General features: G+C 45.4%; 1 protein-coding gene across 2 annotated transcripts; it reads right to left on the minus strand.

Moving 5' to 3' along the window:
- Nucleotides 1-2,690: 2,690 nt before the first annotated feature.
- On the minus strand, nt 2,691-5,852 carry LOC124475113 (E3 ubiquitin-protein ligase rnf146-like). 2 transcript variants are annotated; one of them, XM_047031610.1, is made up of 3 exons: nt 5,562-5,852; nt 4,777-4,829; nt 2,691-4,677 (listed from the first exon to the last, which is right to left on the minus strand). In XM_047031610.1, the coding sequence occupies exon 3, from the start codon at nt 4,664-4,666 to the stop codon at nt 3,620-3,622; it is 1,047 nt and encodes a 348-aa protein (XP_046887566.1). In that variant the 5' UTR covers nt 4,667-4,677; nt 4,777-4,829; nt 5,562-5,852; the 3' UTR covers nt 2,691-3,619. The 2 variants fall into 2 exon arrangements, with proteins under 2 accessions (XP_046887566.1, XP_046887567.1); XM_047031611.1 differs by having other exon boundaries at nt 5,557-5,852.
- Nucleotides 5,853-13,861: the final 8,009 nt, after the last annotated feature.

Below are 13,861 nucleotides of genomic sequence, written 5' to 3' on the forward strand. Positions count from 1 at the left end.
TGTGCTAGACACGGTTTGTCCATAACGAACACCATGTTCAAGCATAAGGGTGTCCATATGTGCACCTGGCACCAGGACACCCGAGGTCTCAGTTCGATGATCGACTTTGTAGTCGTGTCATCGGACTTGGGGCCGCATGTCTTGGACACTCGGGTGAGGAGAGGGGCGGAGCTGTCAACTGATCACCACCTGGTGGTGAGTTGGCTTCGATGGTGGGGGAGGACGCCGGTCAGGCCTGGCAGGCCCAAACGTAATGTGAGGGTCTGCTGGGAACGTCTGGCGGAACCCTCTGTCAGAAGGAGCTTCAACTCCCACCTCCGGGAGAGCTTCGATCATGTCTCGGGGGGGGCCGGGGACATTGAGTCCGAATGGGCCATGTTCCGGGCCTCCATTGTTGAGGCGGCTGACCGGAGCTGCGGCCGCAGGGCGGTCGGTGCATGTCGCGGCGGTAACCCTCGGACCCGGTGGTGGACTCCGGAGGTGAGGGATGCCGTCAAGCTGAAGAAGGAGGCCTATCGGACTTTATTGGCTGGTAGGACTCCAGAGGCAGCTGATGTGTACCGGCAGGCCAAGCGGAACGCGGCTTTGGCGGTCGCGGAGGCAAAAACCCGGGCATGGGAGGAGTTCGGCGAGGCCATGGAGAATGACTTCCGAACGGCTTCAAAAAGGTTCTGGACCACCATCCGGCGGCTCAGGAGGGGGAAGCAGTGCTCTGTCAACACTGTATACGGTGGGGATGGTGCGCTGCTGACCTCGACGGGGGACGTCCTGGATCGGTGGAAGGAATACTTCGAAGACCTCCTTAATTCCACCAACACGCTTTCCGACGTGGAGGCAGAGTCTGGGGACATCGGGGGGGGCCCTTCTATCTCTGGGGCTGAGGTCGCCGAGGTGGTTGAAAAGCTCCGCGGTGGCAGGGCCCCTGGGGTGGATGAGGTCCGCCCGGAGTTCCTTAAGGCTCTGGATGTTGTAGGGCTGTCTTGGTTGACACGACTCTGCAACATCGCGTGGACATCGGGGACAGTGCCTCTGGACTGGCAGACCGGGGTGGTGGTTCCCCTCCACCCCGGGGGACCGGAGGGTGTGCTCCAACTTTAGGGGGATCACACTCCTCAGCCTCCCTGGGAAAGTCTATTCAGGGGTCCTGGAGAGGAGGGTCCGTCGGATTGTCGAACCTCGGATTCAGGAGGAGCAATGTGGTTTTCGTCCTGGCCGTGGAACAGTGGACCAGCTTTATACCCTCCGCGGAGTCCTGGAGGGTACATGGGAGTTCGCCCAACCAGTCTACACATGTTTTGTGGATTTGGAAAAGGCGTTCGACCGTGTCCCTCGGGGGCTCATGTGGGGGGTGCTCCGAGAGTACGGGGTACCGGATTTCCTGATCGGGGCTGTCCGGTCCCTGTACGACCGGTGCCAGAGTTTGGTCCGCATTGCCGGTAGTAAGTCGAACTTGTTTCCGGTGAGGGTTGGACTCCGCCAGGGCTGCCCTATGTCACCGATTCTGTTCATTACCTATATGGACAGAATTTCTAGGCGCAGCCAGGGTGTTGAGGGGGTCCGGTTTGGTGACCTCAGGATCGGGTCGCTGCTTTTTGCGGATGATGTGGTCCTGTTGGCTTCATCGGGCCGTGACCTTCAGCTCTCACTGGAGCGGTTCGCAACCGAATGTGAAGCGGCTGGGATGCGAATCAGCACCTCCAAATCTGAGGCCATGGTAATCGACCGGAAAAGGGTGGAGTGCCATCTCCGGGTCGGGGAGGAGATCCTGAACCAAGCGGAGGAGTTCAAGTATCTCGGGGTCTTGTTCACGAGTGAGGGAAGAATGGAGCGCGAGGTCGACAGGCGGATCGGTGCGGCGTCCGCAGTGATGCGGGCTCTGCATCGGTCCGTCGTGGTGAAGAAGGAGCTGAGTCGAAAGGCGAAGCTCTCTATTTACCAGTCGATCTACGTTCCTACCCTCACCTATGGTCACGAACTATGGGTAGTGACCGAAAGAACGAGATCGCGAATACAAGCGGCCGAAATGAGCTTTCTCCGTAGGGTGTCCGGGCTCTCCCTTAGAGATAGGGTGAGAAGCTCGGTCATCCGGGAGGGGCTCAGAGTAGAACCGCTGCTCCTCCGCGTCGAGAGGAGCCAGCTGAGGTGGCTCGGGCATCTGATTAGGATGCCTCCTGGACGCCTCCCTGGTGAGGTGTTCCGGGCACGTCCCACTGGGAAGAGGCCCCGGGGAAGACCCAGGACACGCTGGAGGGACTATGTCTCTCAGCTGGCCTGGGAACGCCTTGGGGTCCCCCAGGAAGAGCTGGCAGAAGTGGCCGGGGGGAGGGAAGTCTGGGCCTCCCTGCTTAGGTCGCTGCCCCCGCGACCCGATCCCCGGACAAGCGGCAGATGACGACGACGACGTAAAAGGTATTTTAAAAAATTGTCATTGATTGTAAAAAATCAATAGAAAAACTGTAGTTTGCAGCTAGCAGGAATAGCAATAACAGGCTGACATGAGGAAAGGCATGTTCTTCGATTTCTATCTGGTTGTCTAGTCTTTTGTGTACATTGGTTTGATAACCTGTAAAACCTTGAAAAGTTATTAGACCCACATCTAAGTTCTGGCTTACTCATCATACAAATATCACACCATAAGAGCTTAGTTGTTTTCTGTGAACCCCATCCCCCCCAGAACAAGAGAATTCCCATTTTGAAGTTGATAAATGACATGTTTTATTTAAGTTACGCGTAGCAAAAGATTACAATGAAAAGAAATTAGTCAAGAGTTATATTACCTTTATTTTTTTCAGAATAAAGAGTCTAAAATTAACTTGGACAAAAGACAATGAACAGTTAAGAAGTATAAAAATAATATTTAAAACTTCAAAGATCCGTGGGAGACAGCAACTAGCTATAGATGCTCTCCTTTTATTGTCTTATTATTATCATCACATGACAGAACTCACAACCAGAGAACAAAAAAACAAAGCAAACAGACTCAAATGAAAGTCTAAACCATCAGCCCTTTCCACCAGTCCTGTTTCTAGCCAAACATGCACAAATTATCAACTAATCCAGTGTTTTGAAGATGAGTCATGAATCCGCACACCCCTAAATTAAGAAAAATACAAATTAAGCAAATTAGCCTAGTCTGGACTCTAATCTGGGGCGGTACTATAGTGCTAGTCATGTGGGATATGCCTAAAGCTCAACAGCTGTAACGGAAAATACTGAACCAAGCATAATATAAAATGGGAAAGTGACTCATCACCAGAATCAACTACCTGATTCCTTCTTTTTGTCACTGATGTACACCAAATCTCCTTTTCTATTATGAGGGAATCACATACAGGGCCATGATGGATGTTTACAAACCAACAACTTACACCTAATAACAATAATTCAGATGGGCAAATAATTAATAAGTTCAACTATGGGAGACTTTACTTCAATCCAAAGCCCATCAGTATACTTACTTATAGAGATCAACTGGGAGTTGGTGTTTATTATAACAAATCAAAGACAAAAGGGAGCATTTTAAGAGTTTGTTAATTTTACGGCTTGCACTAAGGGAACCTGTTTTTGAGTTCCTAGGTTTGCTGAGTGAGCATTAAAGTCAACCCAGTGCAGAGTCAGTTCACACTTCAGTCACTGTACACTGTCCATCAGGCCTCCTGGACCTCACACTGGAGGATGAAGAAGGGGCCTCTGCCCCAGGAGGAGCCCTGTCTTCTGGGTTCAGTCTTTGCCTGGTCTGCCTCTCTTCCCTGGGCTCCACACATTCCCCATCCCCTTCCTCTTCCTCATCATCACTCCAGCCCCCGGAACCAGATTCATCTACGGAGGTGAGAGGGCCTGAAGACCTAGAGGGAGAGGCTTCCTCCTCTTCCTCCTCTCCCTCCCCCGCCTCGGCCCTCTCGGGTGCCTCGGTGGGGCTGAGGTGTAACTGGGCAAAGGCATCCTCCAGGGAGGAGCTGGGGCTTCCGGGCTGACCCCCCAGTGAAGTAGGGGGCCGGGCAGGAGCAGGGGCGGTGGACGGGCCCTGCTGCCCCCCAGCATCAGTCCCATCCGCAGAGTTATCTCGCCCCCCGGCCGCCCCGGCTTCTGTGTCCAGACGCAGTCCCGCAACTCCCTTCTTTGGTATGTCCATAACGTCCCTCTTGATCTTGCGACGGCGGCCGTGCTCATTGCGGCGGTACTGCACCATGTTTTCCAGGTCGGCCACGTACAGGAAGCCAGCGATCAGCATTTCCGCTGTCTTTTTGCCTTTGGAGAAGGCATCCTCCAGCTCACGACTGGTGCGCTCATCATACTGCCACCAGCCGTTTCTGCCTTCGTAGTACCAGGCGTGGTCCCCAGCTACTCCTCTCCCCCCCGCGGATGCCTTTAGCTCCTCAGGTGACAGCAGTGTGGGACGCTCCAGAAAGTCCTCCGGGACCTCCTGCCTGCAGAGGGCGCATCTCTTGCTCTGCCAGGATGCACCCTTCACACACAGGAAGCAGAACACGTGTCGGCAGGGCAGCTGGACGGGGTGGACACAGCTCTGGAGACAGATGGCACACTCCGGCACAGGTAGGGCCGGAGAGGAGCCGCCGGAGCCGGAGCAGGACTCTCCGCTGCCTCCACCTTTCTTACTTGATGGGAGTGAGCTCACGGTGTGGTCAACTTCGCCACAGCTAGCCATCCTTGGAACTACTGTGGATCACAAAGGAAGTTACCAGAAAGTGGTAATTTGCAAGAAACAACATTGCACTTGAAGGTGGATACAACTAGTAATTCCAAGGAGGTACTTACTGTCGATTCTGCTAATACTGCTTTCTCATCGGGAGTACTGTTGGTTCTTCTCACTGTAAGCATAAGAAAACAGAAGTTACGAATGTGGTTCATTTCAACTACCTAGTGGCTAGAACGACCTACAAATATATCTCAAATGTAATATTCATAAGTCTAGCTATATATACACACATTCGTGGTATTCGTAGTATCCGAAATATACGGAACCGCCGGATGGAATACAATTTGCTAGCACTAGCAAGCGTTCCTGTAAATCAGTTAGCTAGCTCGTAGCCAAGATGTTACACCCAGACCGTAAATAAATACGATTGCAAGCTGTTTTAGTTAGCTGGTGCTAACTACGACTAGCAGCTAAACAGTGGGTCTTAGCTTCGTGAAAACAATAAGACATACTGTAATGAGCTAGCAATCGTATTTTGCTAGCTAACTTTGTGTCATATTAGACAATGCGCACATGAAACGAGAAGTTAGCCAGCTTCATCTCTAGCTAGCAAAACCACATCTATGCTAACGTTTGCACATGAATAATTGGTGACGACGAAATGTATCCATCTCCAGCAAAGTAAGAAAGAAACCATAGCGAACAACGAGACCTGTTGTTGTAGCCAATAGCAACTAGCTAACTACGGAGGTCAGCCTGTCAAGCTAAAAAAGCCCAGTAGACTAGGCAGCTAGCCTAACAACGTCAGTCAGTGTGTTGTTTTCGCACTGTTTTGCTATAGTCATGCAAAATAACATATTTATTTGGTCCAACACTGCAATCATTACTTGCTAAGCTACCTTACCGTCCCTGGTTGTTATGTCAATTTGTTATACGACACGAATTCATGTAATGGTGTCCAAATCACTCGGATAGATGTAGCGACTGACGATGTTGCGATTTGTCTTGTCTATTTTCCTTCTCCTCACCAAAAAAACTGTTCAATTACGTGATGACGTGTTAGACTCTTTTTGCAGGTATTACGCACTACGCATTACGCTACATGTTTCGCTGAATAGTCATTAAATAGATTAGATGTGTATATTTTGTCTCCGATCAAGTCAACGTCCCACACTATCGTCCTAAAAATACGTAAGTTTCGATTCCACTTCGATTTATTTTGAAAGTGTGAGGTGAACCTGCACGGGGCGGAGTCAAGTGGGTGATCAGATAGGGTTGCCAACTGTCCCGTAACAGCCGGGACGTCCCTTATATTGGGCCTAATTGATTTGTCCCATACGTGACCTCCCTTCTCCGGTTTATTGACTGCTACACTGATCTAACCACTGACTGATACAACAACAACAGCAGCAGTGCTGATCACCACTTGAGAATGATCACCAACACCTGTCATCATCCAATTACAGTCCCCCCTCACTCGCATCAGTGTAATCACTCTGTGATAAACAGAGTCTATCTGCCCAAATAAAGACCTTTGGCACTGATGATTGAGGACTGATTGGCACACTTGTAGGACCAGTGGTAGACTCAGGCAGAGGGGCAGGGGAGAAAACATTTTAAAGGGCACCAGCTGCATATGGTGGGGCACAGGGGCGTTGCTAGATATAAAGCTCTACTGGGGCACAGGCCCCTCACTAGAGCTACTCTTCACATAGTTTTGCACACTGGGCCACCGTACAGGACCCTTTATCATGTTAAATCTACCATAGGGGCACCCAAGAGGGAACCTTTGCTAGTGTGAGAGCACCAGGGGTGCCAGGGGACTTGGAGCTGAGAACGAGCAGCGGACGGCAAATGGCAAAGAGGACTTCATTGCTACGAACTTCGTGGTCTTGAGTTAGACCGTACTTCATCGGGACACTCCTAACTAACGCCTCACTTTCCGACCTCCCTCTTTTTCTCCAGTTAAGTGGTCACCACATGTCCACTGCCCCCATTGTTGGTAGAGAAACCATGGAAATAAGGAACCGTATTGACTCTGGACTATGATCATTGGGGTTGGTATCGGCGAACAAACTTTGTCTATTTTAATAAGGGGTTCAGTTGGGCTGGGTGGTTAGGGCTTGGGACTTTTAAACAGACAGCACTCGGCTGCCTTTTGCCTTTTATGAAGTTATATATATTTGCAGTCAGTGATTGAGATCAGTGAAACACACAAATACAGATTACTTGAACTATAGTGCACAGTGCTTTTGATAAAATTTGTGGCGCACAAACACACACACAGATTTATTTACCTTTTTTGATGAACATTCTAGAATTTTTCTTCGTCAAGTTTGTCCCTTGAAAGCTTCAGGTTTCAGAATGATTGTTTTGATGGAAGTCAGCAAGTTTAGAAGCATAAGTGAGCAAAACAATACGCACATTTTGGGCCTTTTGACTCAGTTTTCAATTTCGTAAAACACTTTGCAAAACACAACACACAATTCTCCACATAACACATTCAATTCTAACAGGAAGCATCTTGATTTCCTTTTTCAAACACAACCAATCAAAATGCCACACTAATTCATCAGTGCCTCACACTAACTCCTCACGTGCAAAGAGTCATTGCTTTACTCAACACCAACCAATCATGGCTTTAGAATAGGCCTATAAATAGCCTAATTTGAGTTGATTTACAGTGGTGGGTATAATTTGAACCTTTACTGTAGAAATGATAACAGGTATGTAACAATCTACTGTAATGTACACATGTTCTAATGTACACATAATAGCTGTTTCAGCACCACTTACGGTTTTACTATATACAAACATATATTTTAGCACCCATGCATCCTTTGACTGCAGTGCACTGCAAGATTGGTCACAGTCTGGTGGATACCTGTATCATACTGTGCAACAGTACAGTGACTGTAAGAAGACATTCTGACAATATTGTAGAAAATAGTATATATTCCTGTACGCTACAGTTCATTGCACACACACACACACACCATTCCATACTCACCTTTTCCAAATTACGTTTGCTTTCTGTCCTACTACACTCTTTCTTTCGTACTGTGTAATACTGTATTCACAACCACAAATGCTTACAGTAAAATAATACGTTTGGTTTCAATCTTGTTTTTGTGTTCACCATGAATTTTTCAGCATCTCTGCCATTTACTTTCAATCTTGTACAGAAATGTACATTAACATTTATTCATTTAGCAGACGCTTTTATCCAAAGCGACTTCCAAGAGAGAGCCCCAAAGCATTGCGGGTAGCCAAAACAAGAAGCACACATTGTGAACAACCCAAAAATAAGTGCCAAAGGGAAGAACCATAAGAGCATGTAGTTAAGCAAGTTACAATTAAACAACATGAATCTCTAAGTGCAAGTGTACCTGTAGAAAAAGCAAGCAACAGTAAAAATAAAAATAAGATTAACTAAAATAGAGTATTTTGCAGCGAATACAACAGTTTAAATCAGTTACCACTAACCAACAAGAGTAACTAGAGAGGGTACAATTTCTGGGGAAATTGTAGGGTGTGCTTGACATTTTTACAACTGATATTTGTGTATATTTTATATAAAAATGCATAGCATACTTATTATTTATAAAGATTACATAGATTTAAAAGCATAATTTTTGTGCTGCTCATTTACAACTCAAAATACTAAGAGTGAAGTGTAGAATGAAATAGTTTGTGTTATGCAATGCTGTAAAATAGTCTTGGATTTTCAGTATTGCATTCCCATAAATAAGACACAACAACTGACTGAGGATTTGTACGAACATTGTTCCTGTTGTATGCCCGTTTGTGGATTGCTATATCTATGCCTCAAGAAAACGACCAAGGAGGCTTAAGTGGGAGGAATAGTGCCATGTTTCTGTCTTGTCCAGTCCTGGTTTTGTGTGTGTCTGTCCAGTCTATGTTCCAGGTCACATACCCCCATACGCCGGTCCACATCTTCCAGTTCACCACCCAACCAGACACACCTGTTACCCACCCATCATTACCTGAACAGTTCATCTACCCTGGCTTCCCACATTCATCATTGCTACTCTGACGATAGTTGGTCGTTGCCTTGCCTTAAAGATTACTAGTCCGCCTCTGTCCCTGTGTGACAAACTACAAACCTACGGCTCCATCCTCACTCCCTCCTGTCTGGCATCCACAGACATCACCATCATCACCCTCTGGTGGCTCCAATAAACCTAGTTCATATCACATCAGCATCTGAGTGTTGCATTTGGGTTCACCTGTCACTCCCCGGGCAGCCGGGGTCATAACAAATAGTGCCCATGTCTGTGATGCAGCTGGTGATTATAATGACATAGCACATTTGAAACCTGCAGGCAGTTTTGACATCAGTAAACACATACATTCATGTAACAAAATTCACTGATTCACTTTGACTCGTTAAGAGAGGGAATGCATAGTTAATGATTTATTCATTAAAATAAAATGCAATGTTACGTCCATTACGTCCCTCCACACTTTTTCAACATGAAAGGACTAACCAGAGGTGGTTTACCTTAAGTTATGACGTGTAGCGAGCAGGCCTTTCTTAGGCCCTATACTTATTGGCGGCTGAGTCCACAGTGGGCTCAGGTAGTGATTCTGTTATTCCTCACACTGACCTGAATCATGCCATCAGGAAATTAATAAAAGTGCTTTGATATTTTCTAAAATACTGTGTGGTGTGGTGTCAATGCTGACCTCTGATGCCAGACCATACCAGTTAAATATAAAGGTGGTGGCAGCGTAACCTGCTAAGCGATCCAGTAAATGGTTCACCTTGTTTGGGCGGTTCAGAGGCCTGTACTACGAATCAAGATTTTGGCGTTAGCGAGGTAACTTCAGGTTCAACCCAGGGTTTTCTGTACTACGACGGTGGATTACTTGTTACCGGGGTAGATCGCCATGGTAACACATGCTGAACGGCTAACCTTGTCGGGAGCAGGTTAAGTTGGAGATCAGAGATCAACCGGTATAAAAACCCCGCCCACTAACTCATTCTTGACGATAATGTCGTCACCGTTCATAGAAGATCCTGTGGAGCTTGGTGCGCGGATAGTCAGAGGTGCGCTCAGAAGAAACAGAACATTTAGAGACTGACAAAACCCTTTCGCATTCCCTCATGAGTATCTTTCTGAAATATATAGGTTCTTAGCAGAGGGAATTACGTATATTGCCAGCTTCTTGAGCCGTATGTTGCCAATGCGACACATTGACGCTGTGCACTCACAGTCCCACAGACTGTACGCATAGCGTTTCGTTATTTCGCCATGGGTACTTTTATAGTGTGGGTGATGCAGAGAACCTGAGCAAGAACTCGGTCTGCCGTGCAATTTGCAATGGATTTTCTATAATGGCTGTTGCCACCATATTCTGATTAATGGAGTGATGAAAAAGAGATATCCAAAGTGCCCTTTGTAAAAACTTTGGACTCTAATATGTTGACAAAATTAAACAAGGTTTTCACTCAATGTTCTGATATCCGTTCTGGAAATGTATGCAAATGATATCATGTTTTACAACTTAATCATTTGCTCATTTAAACATACATTTACAGGAAACTAGTTATGAAAACAATATTTGACCTACTATTAGTTATCAACTGGAGGTTTCATGTTGATATATGATACCTATTCACTGGGGTGTCTTCCCTCAACCCATTCTGTTGTCCTTGGGTTGCTTTGACACATTTTCTAATAATTTCCATATCAGAAATTTGTTTTTTTTTCCCAACCAAAACCTTTCAAACCAAAAAGAACAATGGGTATCTGTACAAAGCTCTTCACAAGTGATACATAAATGATCATTTCACTACTTTCATTGAATTTTGATGTTTCACTCACTTTTATAGCATTTTTCAAAATTAGTAAATAGGAGATTGAAAGAGAGAAGTGATCAAAAACCCCTACGGTGGCCCTGAAGTGCAGATCACACCCCCTAATATGAGTGCATCCCCCAATTGAAAACATTCCCCCCAATACGAGTCAACTCCCCCCAAATCGGATGACTTGTTCACCTCCCCCCAATACAAAAACACGCTCCCCCAAATGGAAAACTACATTACATTAACTCAAAAACACATTACATTAACTCTGAATGGAAAGGGTAAGTACTACACTTTAGCGCTGATTGGATGCAGTAGGCTAACTAACAAGAAATAAGAAATTGATCGACAGAAGTACAAAATGCAATACCCTGACAGAGTTACGTGCACCAGGGCAATTATTTGGGTATCGAAGAATGTAGCAAATAGTAGGCTACTTAGGCAAAAGTATTTTGTGTTAAATGTAAAAATCGATAGCCAAACAACTATCCTGGTCCACGTTACTATGTCATTTTGGCATTTCGTTCTTCTGTAGTGGACTATTCGTTTTTTCTTCTGAAAAGTCCTGCTTCCTTCAACTGCGTTTTTAGCGTGCGCATAGGCTACTTATATTGTGAAACGTTAACTGCCTATCTGAGATTATTTCATAGAAATGACCCTGATAAAATTAAAGAGTAGTGTCATGACTCTGAATTGTAAACATTAATGTTTCCTCTTTCCTTCCAACCAAAACGATCAAGTTCATGATAATGAAAGAGTTACGTGAATTGTTTGGCTATCAATGTTTACGCAATTTCTGCTTTTGCATACGTAGCCTATGCTACATGCTTTGATACCCAAATAAATGTCCTGGTGCACTTAACTCTGTCAGGCTATTGCATTTTGTACTTCTGTCGACCAATTTCTTATTTCTTGTTAGTTAGCCTACTGCATCCAATCAGCGCTAAAGTGTAGTACTTACCCTTTCCGTTCAGAGTTAATGTAATGTGTTTTTGAGTTAATGTAATGTCGTTTTCCATTTGGGGGAGCGTGTTTTTGTATTGGGGGGAGGTGAACAAGTCATCCGATTTGGGGGGAGTTGACTCGCATTGGGGGGGAGCGTTTTCATTTGGGGGATGCACTCATATTAGGGGGTGTGATCTGCACTTTAGGGCCACCGTAAAACCCCCAGAAAAGATTCAAAAGGCACAACAGGAAAGCCACAAAAAGGTATGAAAAGACCAAAACGTAGAAAAAAGTTTAACAAATACACCCTCATGTGTTCTCCCTTCCCTAGGAACACAGACAAATATGTCAGTGTAACTAAGTTTAGTGTCATTCATTCAGTCATGTACTATCTCTTCTCATATTCAATTTTTTTCTGTCTCCAGCCATGTTTTATTTATTTATTAAAAGCCTCTTGTAATCGAGCTCCAGGGTTTTTTTTTTGCCTCACATTATCTGTTTCAGGTTGGAGCAGACAAAGAATATTGTCCCTTTCCAAGGCACACTTGGACAAAGTTGAAGGTGTCCATTTGACTACTACAAGGTTCATTGCTAGGAGGCTCAGGGGGAGGAAGAAGTTCCTCTTCCTGCTGAGTCACCATAGCAATTTAATCAGTTGAGTGATATTTGAAATGAGCACTTTAGGACTTGTGTCTTATGTTGAGACCACCACCATTAGTAAGTCATTACAGACACTTCAATCACAGCCACACGTTCACACACTCTCACCATCTGTGTTGCAAGAAATGCTCTCTGAGCAGGCAGACAGTTTCCTGATCATCTAGGACCTCAACTTGAGAAAGTAAATGGTATATTTGATCAATATTCAGCAACCACATATGGCATACATACTGGCGTATGACTATTAGTTTCACTGTTACCTCTGTATGGCACAGTGGGTATGGGTGGTGGCATTAACACCACTGTATTTCCTGTCATTGCAGAGAACAGTAATAGGCTACATTTCACTCCTACAATATTCATAAATAATTGTTGAATGAACGTGGTCACATAGATTACTTGAAACATACATATGCCTGGGCTTCCAACCTGCTGCCACCAGGGTCTGAAGAAATGCCCCCTTCCACTACTTCCATCATGGGGTGACCCTGATAGCTGGAGAGGGCCAGCTCCTCAGGAGGAATGAAGTCCTGAAGGAATGAAGTCCATGAAGTCCCCCCCCCCTCCCCCCCAGTTGCGTAATTTTTCTTCCTGTTGGCTGCAGGCAATTTCATTGTTCTATAGGCCTTTTGTAGCTATACAATATCCTACAAAAGGGACTAATTCAGGCAATTCAGCCATGTACTTGTTGGCCTTAAAATATGTGCAAGTATTGCCTACTGCTACTTACCGTTTTGAATTATGATTTTATATTATATATGTATATATTAGCAATTATATATATTATATTGTATTTGCTCCCACGATCGTTTGCCACTGCAGGGTTGCAACTAAAATAATACAGCAACAAAAGTTTAACGTTGTGGAATGCACACGTGTAATTATGGTCACATCTTCAATAAATCATGTAGCTTACGCATTTACAGCGTATGCGGTTTTCTGCCAGCTTGGCAGCAGCGACTTTGTTGAATTTTGCCTGTATTATATGTCTGTATCCCTGATATGCTTAAATTACAATATTTCACGCAGGAGGAGTAGACAAAGTTTGTAAGATTATTGTCTGCTCTTCCTGTGTGAAATAAACGGCTCTTCTTTTGTCCATGTTTGCGATTGGACATACGATGCAAACACCGCCCCTTTATGTGAACGCGCACGTCTCTAGACTGGAAAGATATGGGTTGAGTTAGAGAGTTGATAACTGCCGTCGTAGTACTGCTTATCGTGATTGGGATTGTTAGGCTTCGCGTAGCCGGGTAACTGAAAGTAATCATGTTGAGCATGTTGATCTTGATTCGTAGTACAGACTCCTGGGGGGTATTCCAGGTAGCGGGTTTAACAAACTCTGAGATTAACCCTGAACTCTGAGTTGAGTTAGTCTAACATGGGAAACTCCGGAAATTCGGTTCCAGAAAAGCTGATATGAGTTTGTTAACTCAACTCGGAGTACGTCAACTCAGAGTTAAGCGCGGGCATGAGAACTATTAAAAGCCAACATCAATGGAGCCCCGATACCAGGATCCACCATGGCACACGGCGACAAAAAACGTTGCATACTCCACCAAAGTTCAGATACAAGTTTTATTTCGTGTTTATGGTCGAGCACATATTCCAGGAAAAAAGCAACACGGCTGTAGCAGCGTATACAAGTGGCGTGGGAGACAATTGCTGCCGAGTCAATGCATAATTTGAAGGCAATAGCCAGTCCATTTATTGAACATTTAACCCCACTGTCTGTTAATATTACAGGAGAAAAGTGTTCAATGTTT

This window comes from Hypomesus transpacificus, chromosome 2 (assembly GCF_021917145.1).
Source record: "Hypomesus transpacificus isolate Combined female chromosome 2, fHypTra1, whole genome shotgun sequence".
In the NCBI taxonomy this organism is placed as follows: Eukaryota; Metazoa; Chordata; class Actinopteri; order Osmeriformes; family Osmeridae; genus Hypomesus; species Hypomesus transpacificus.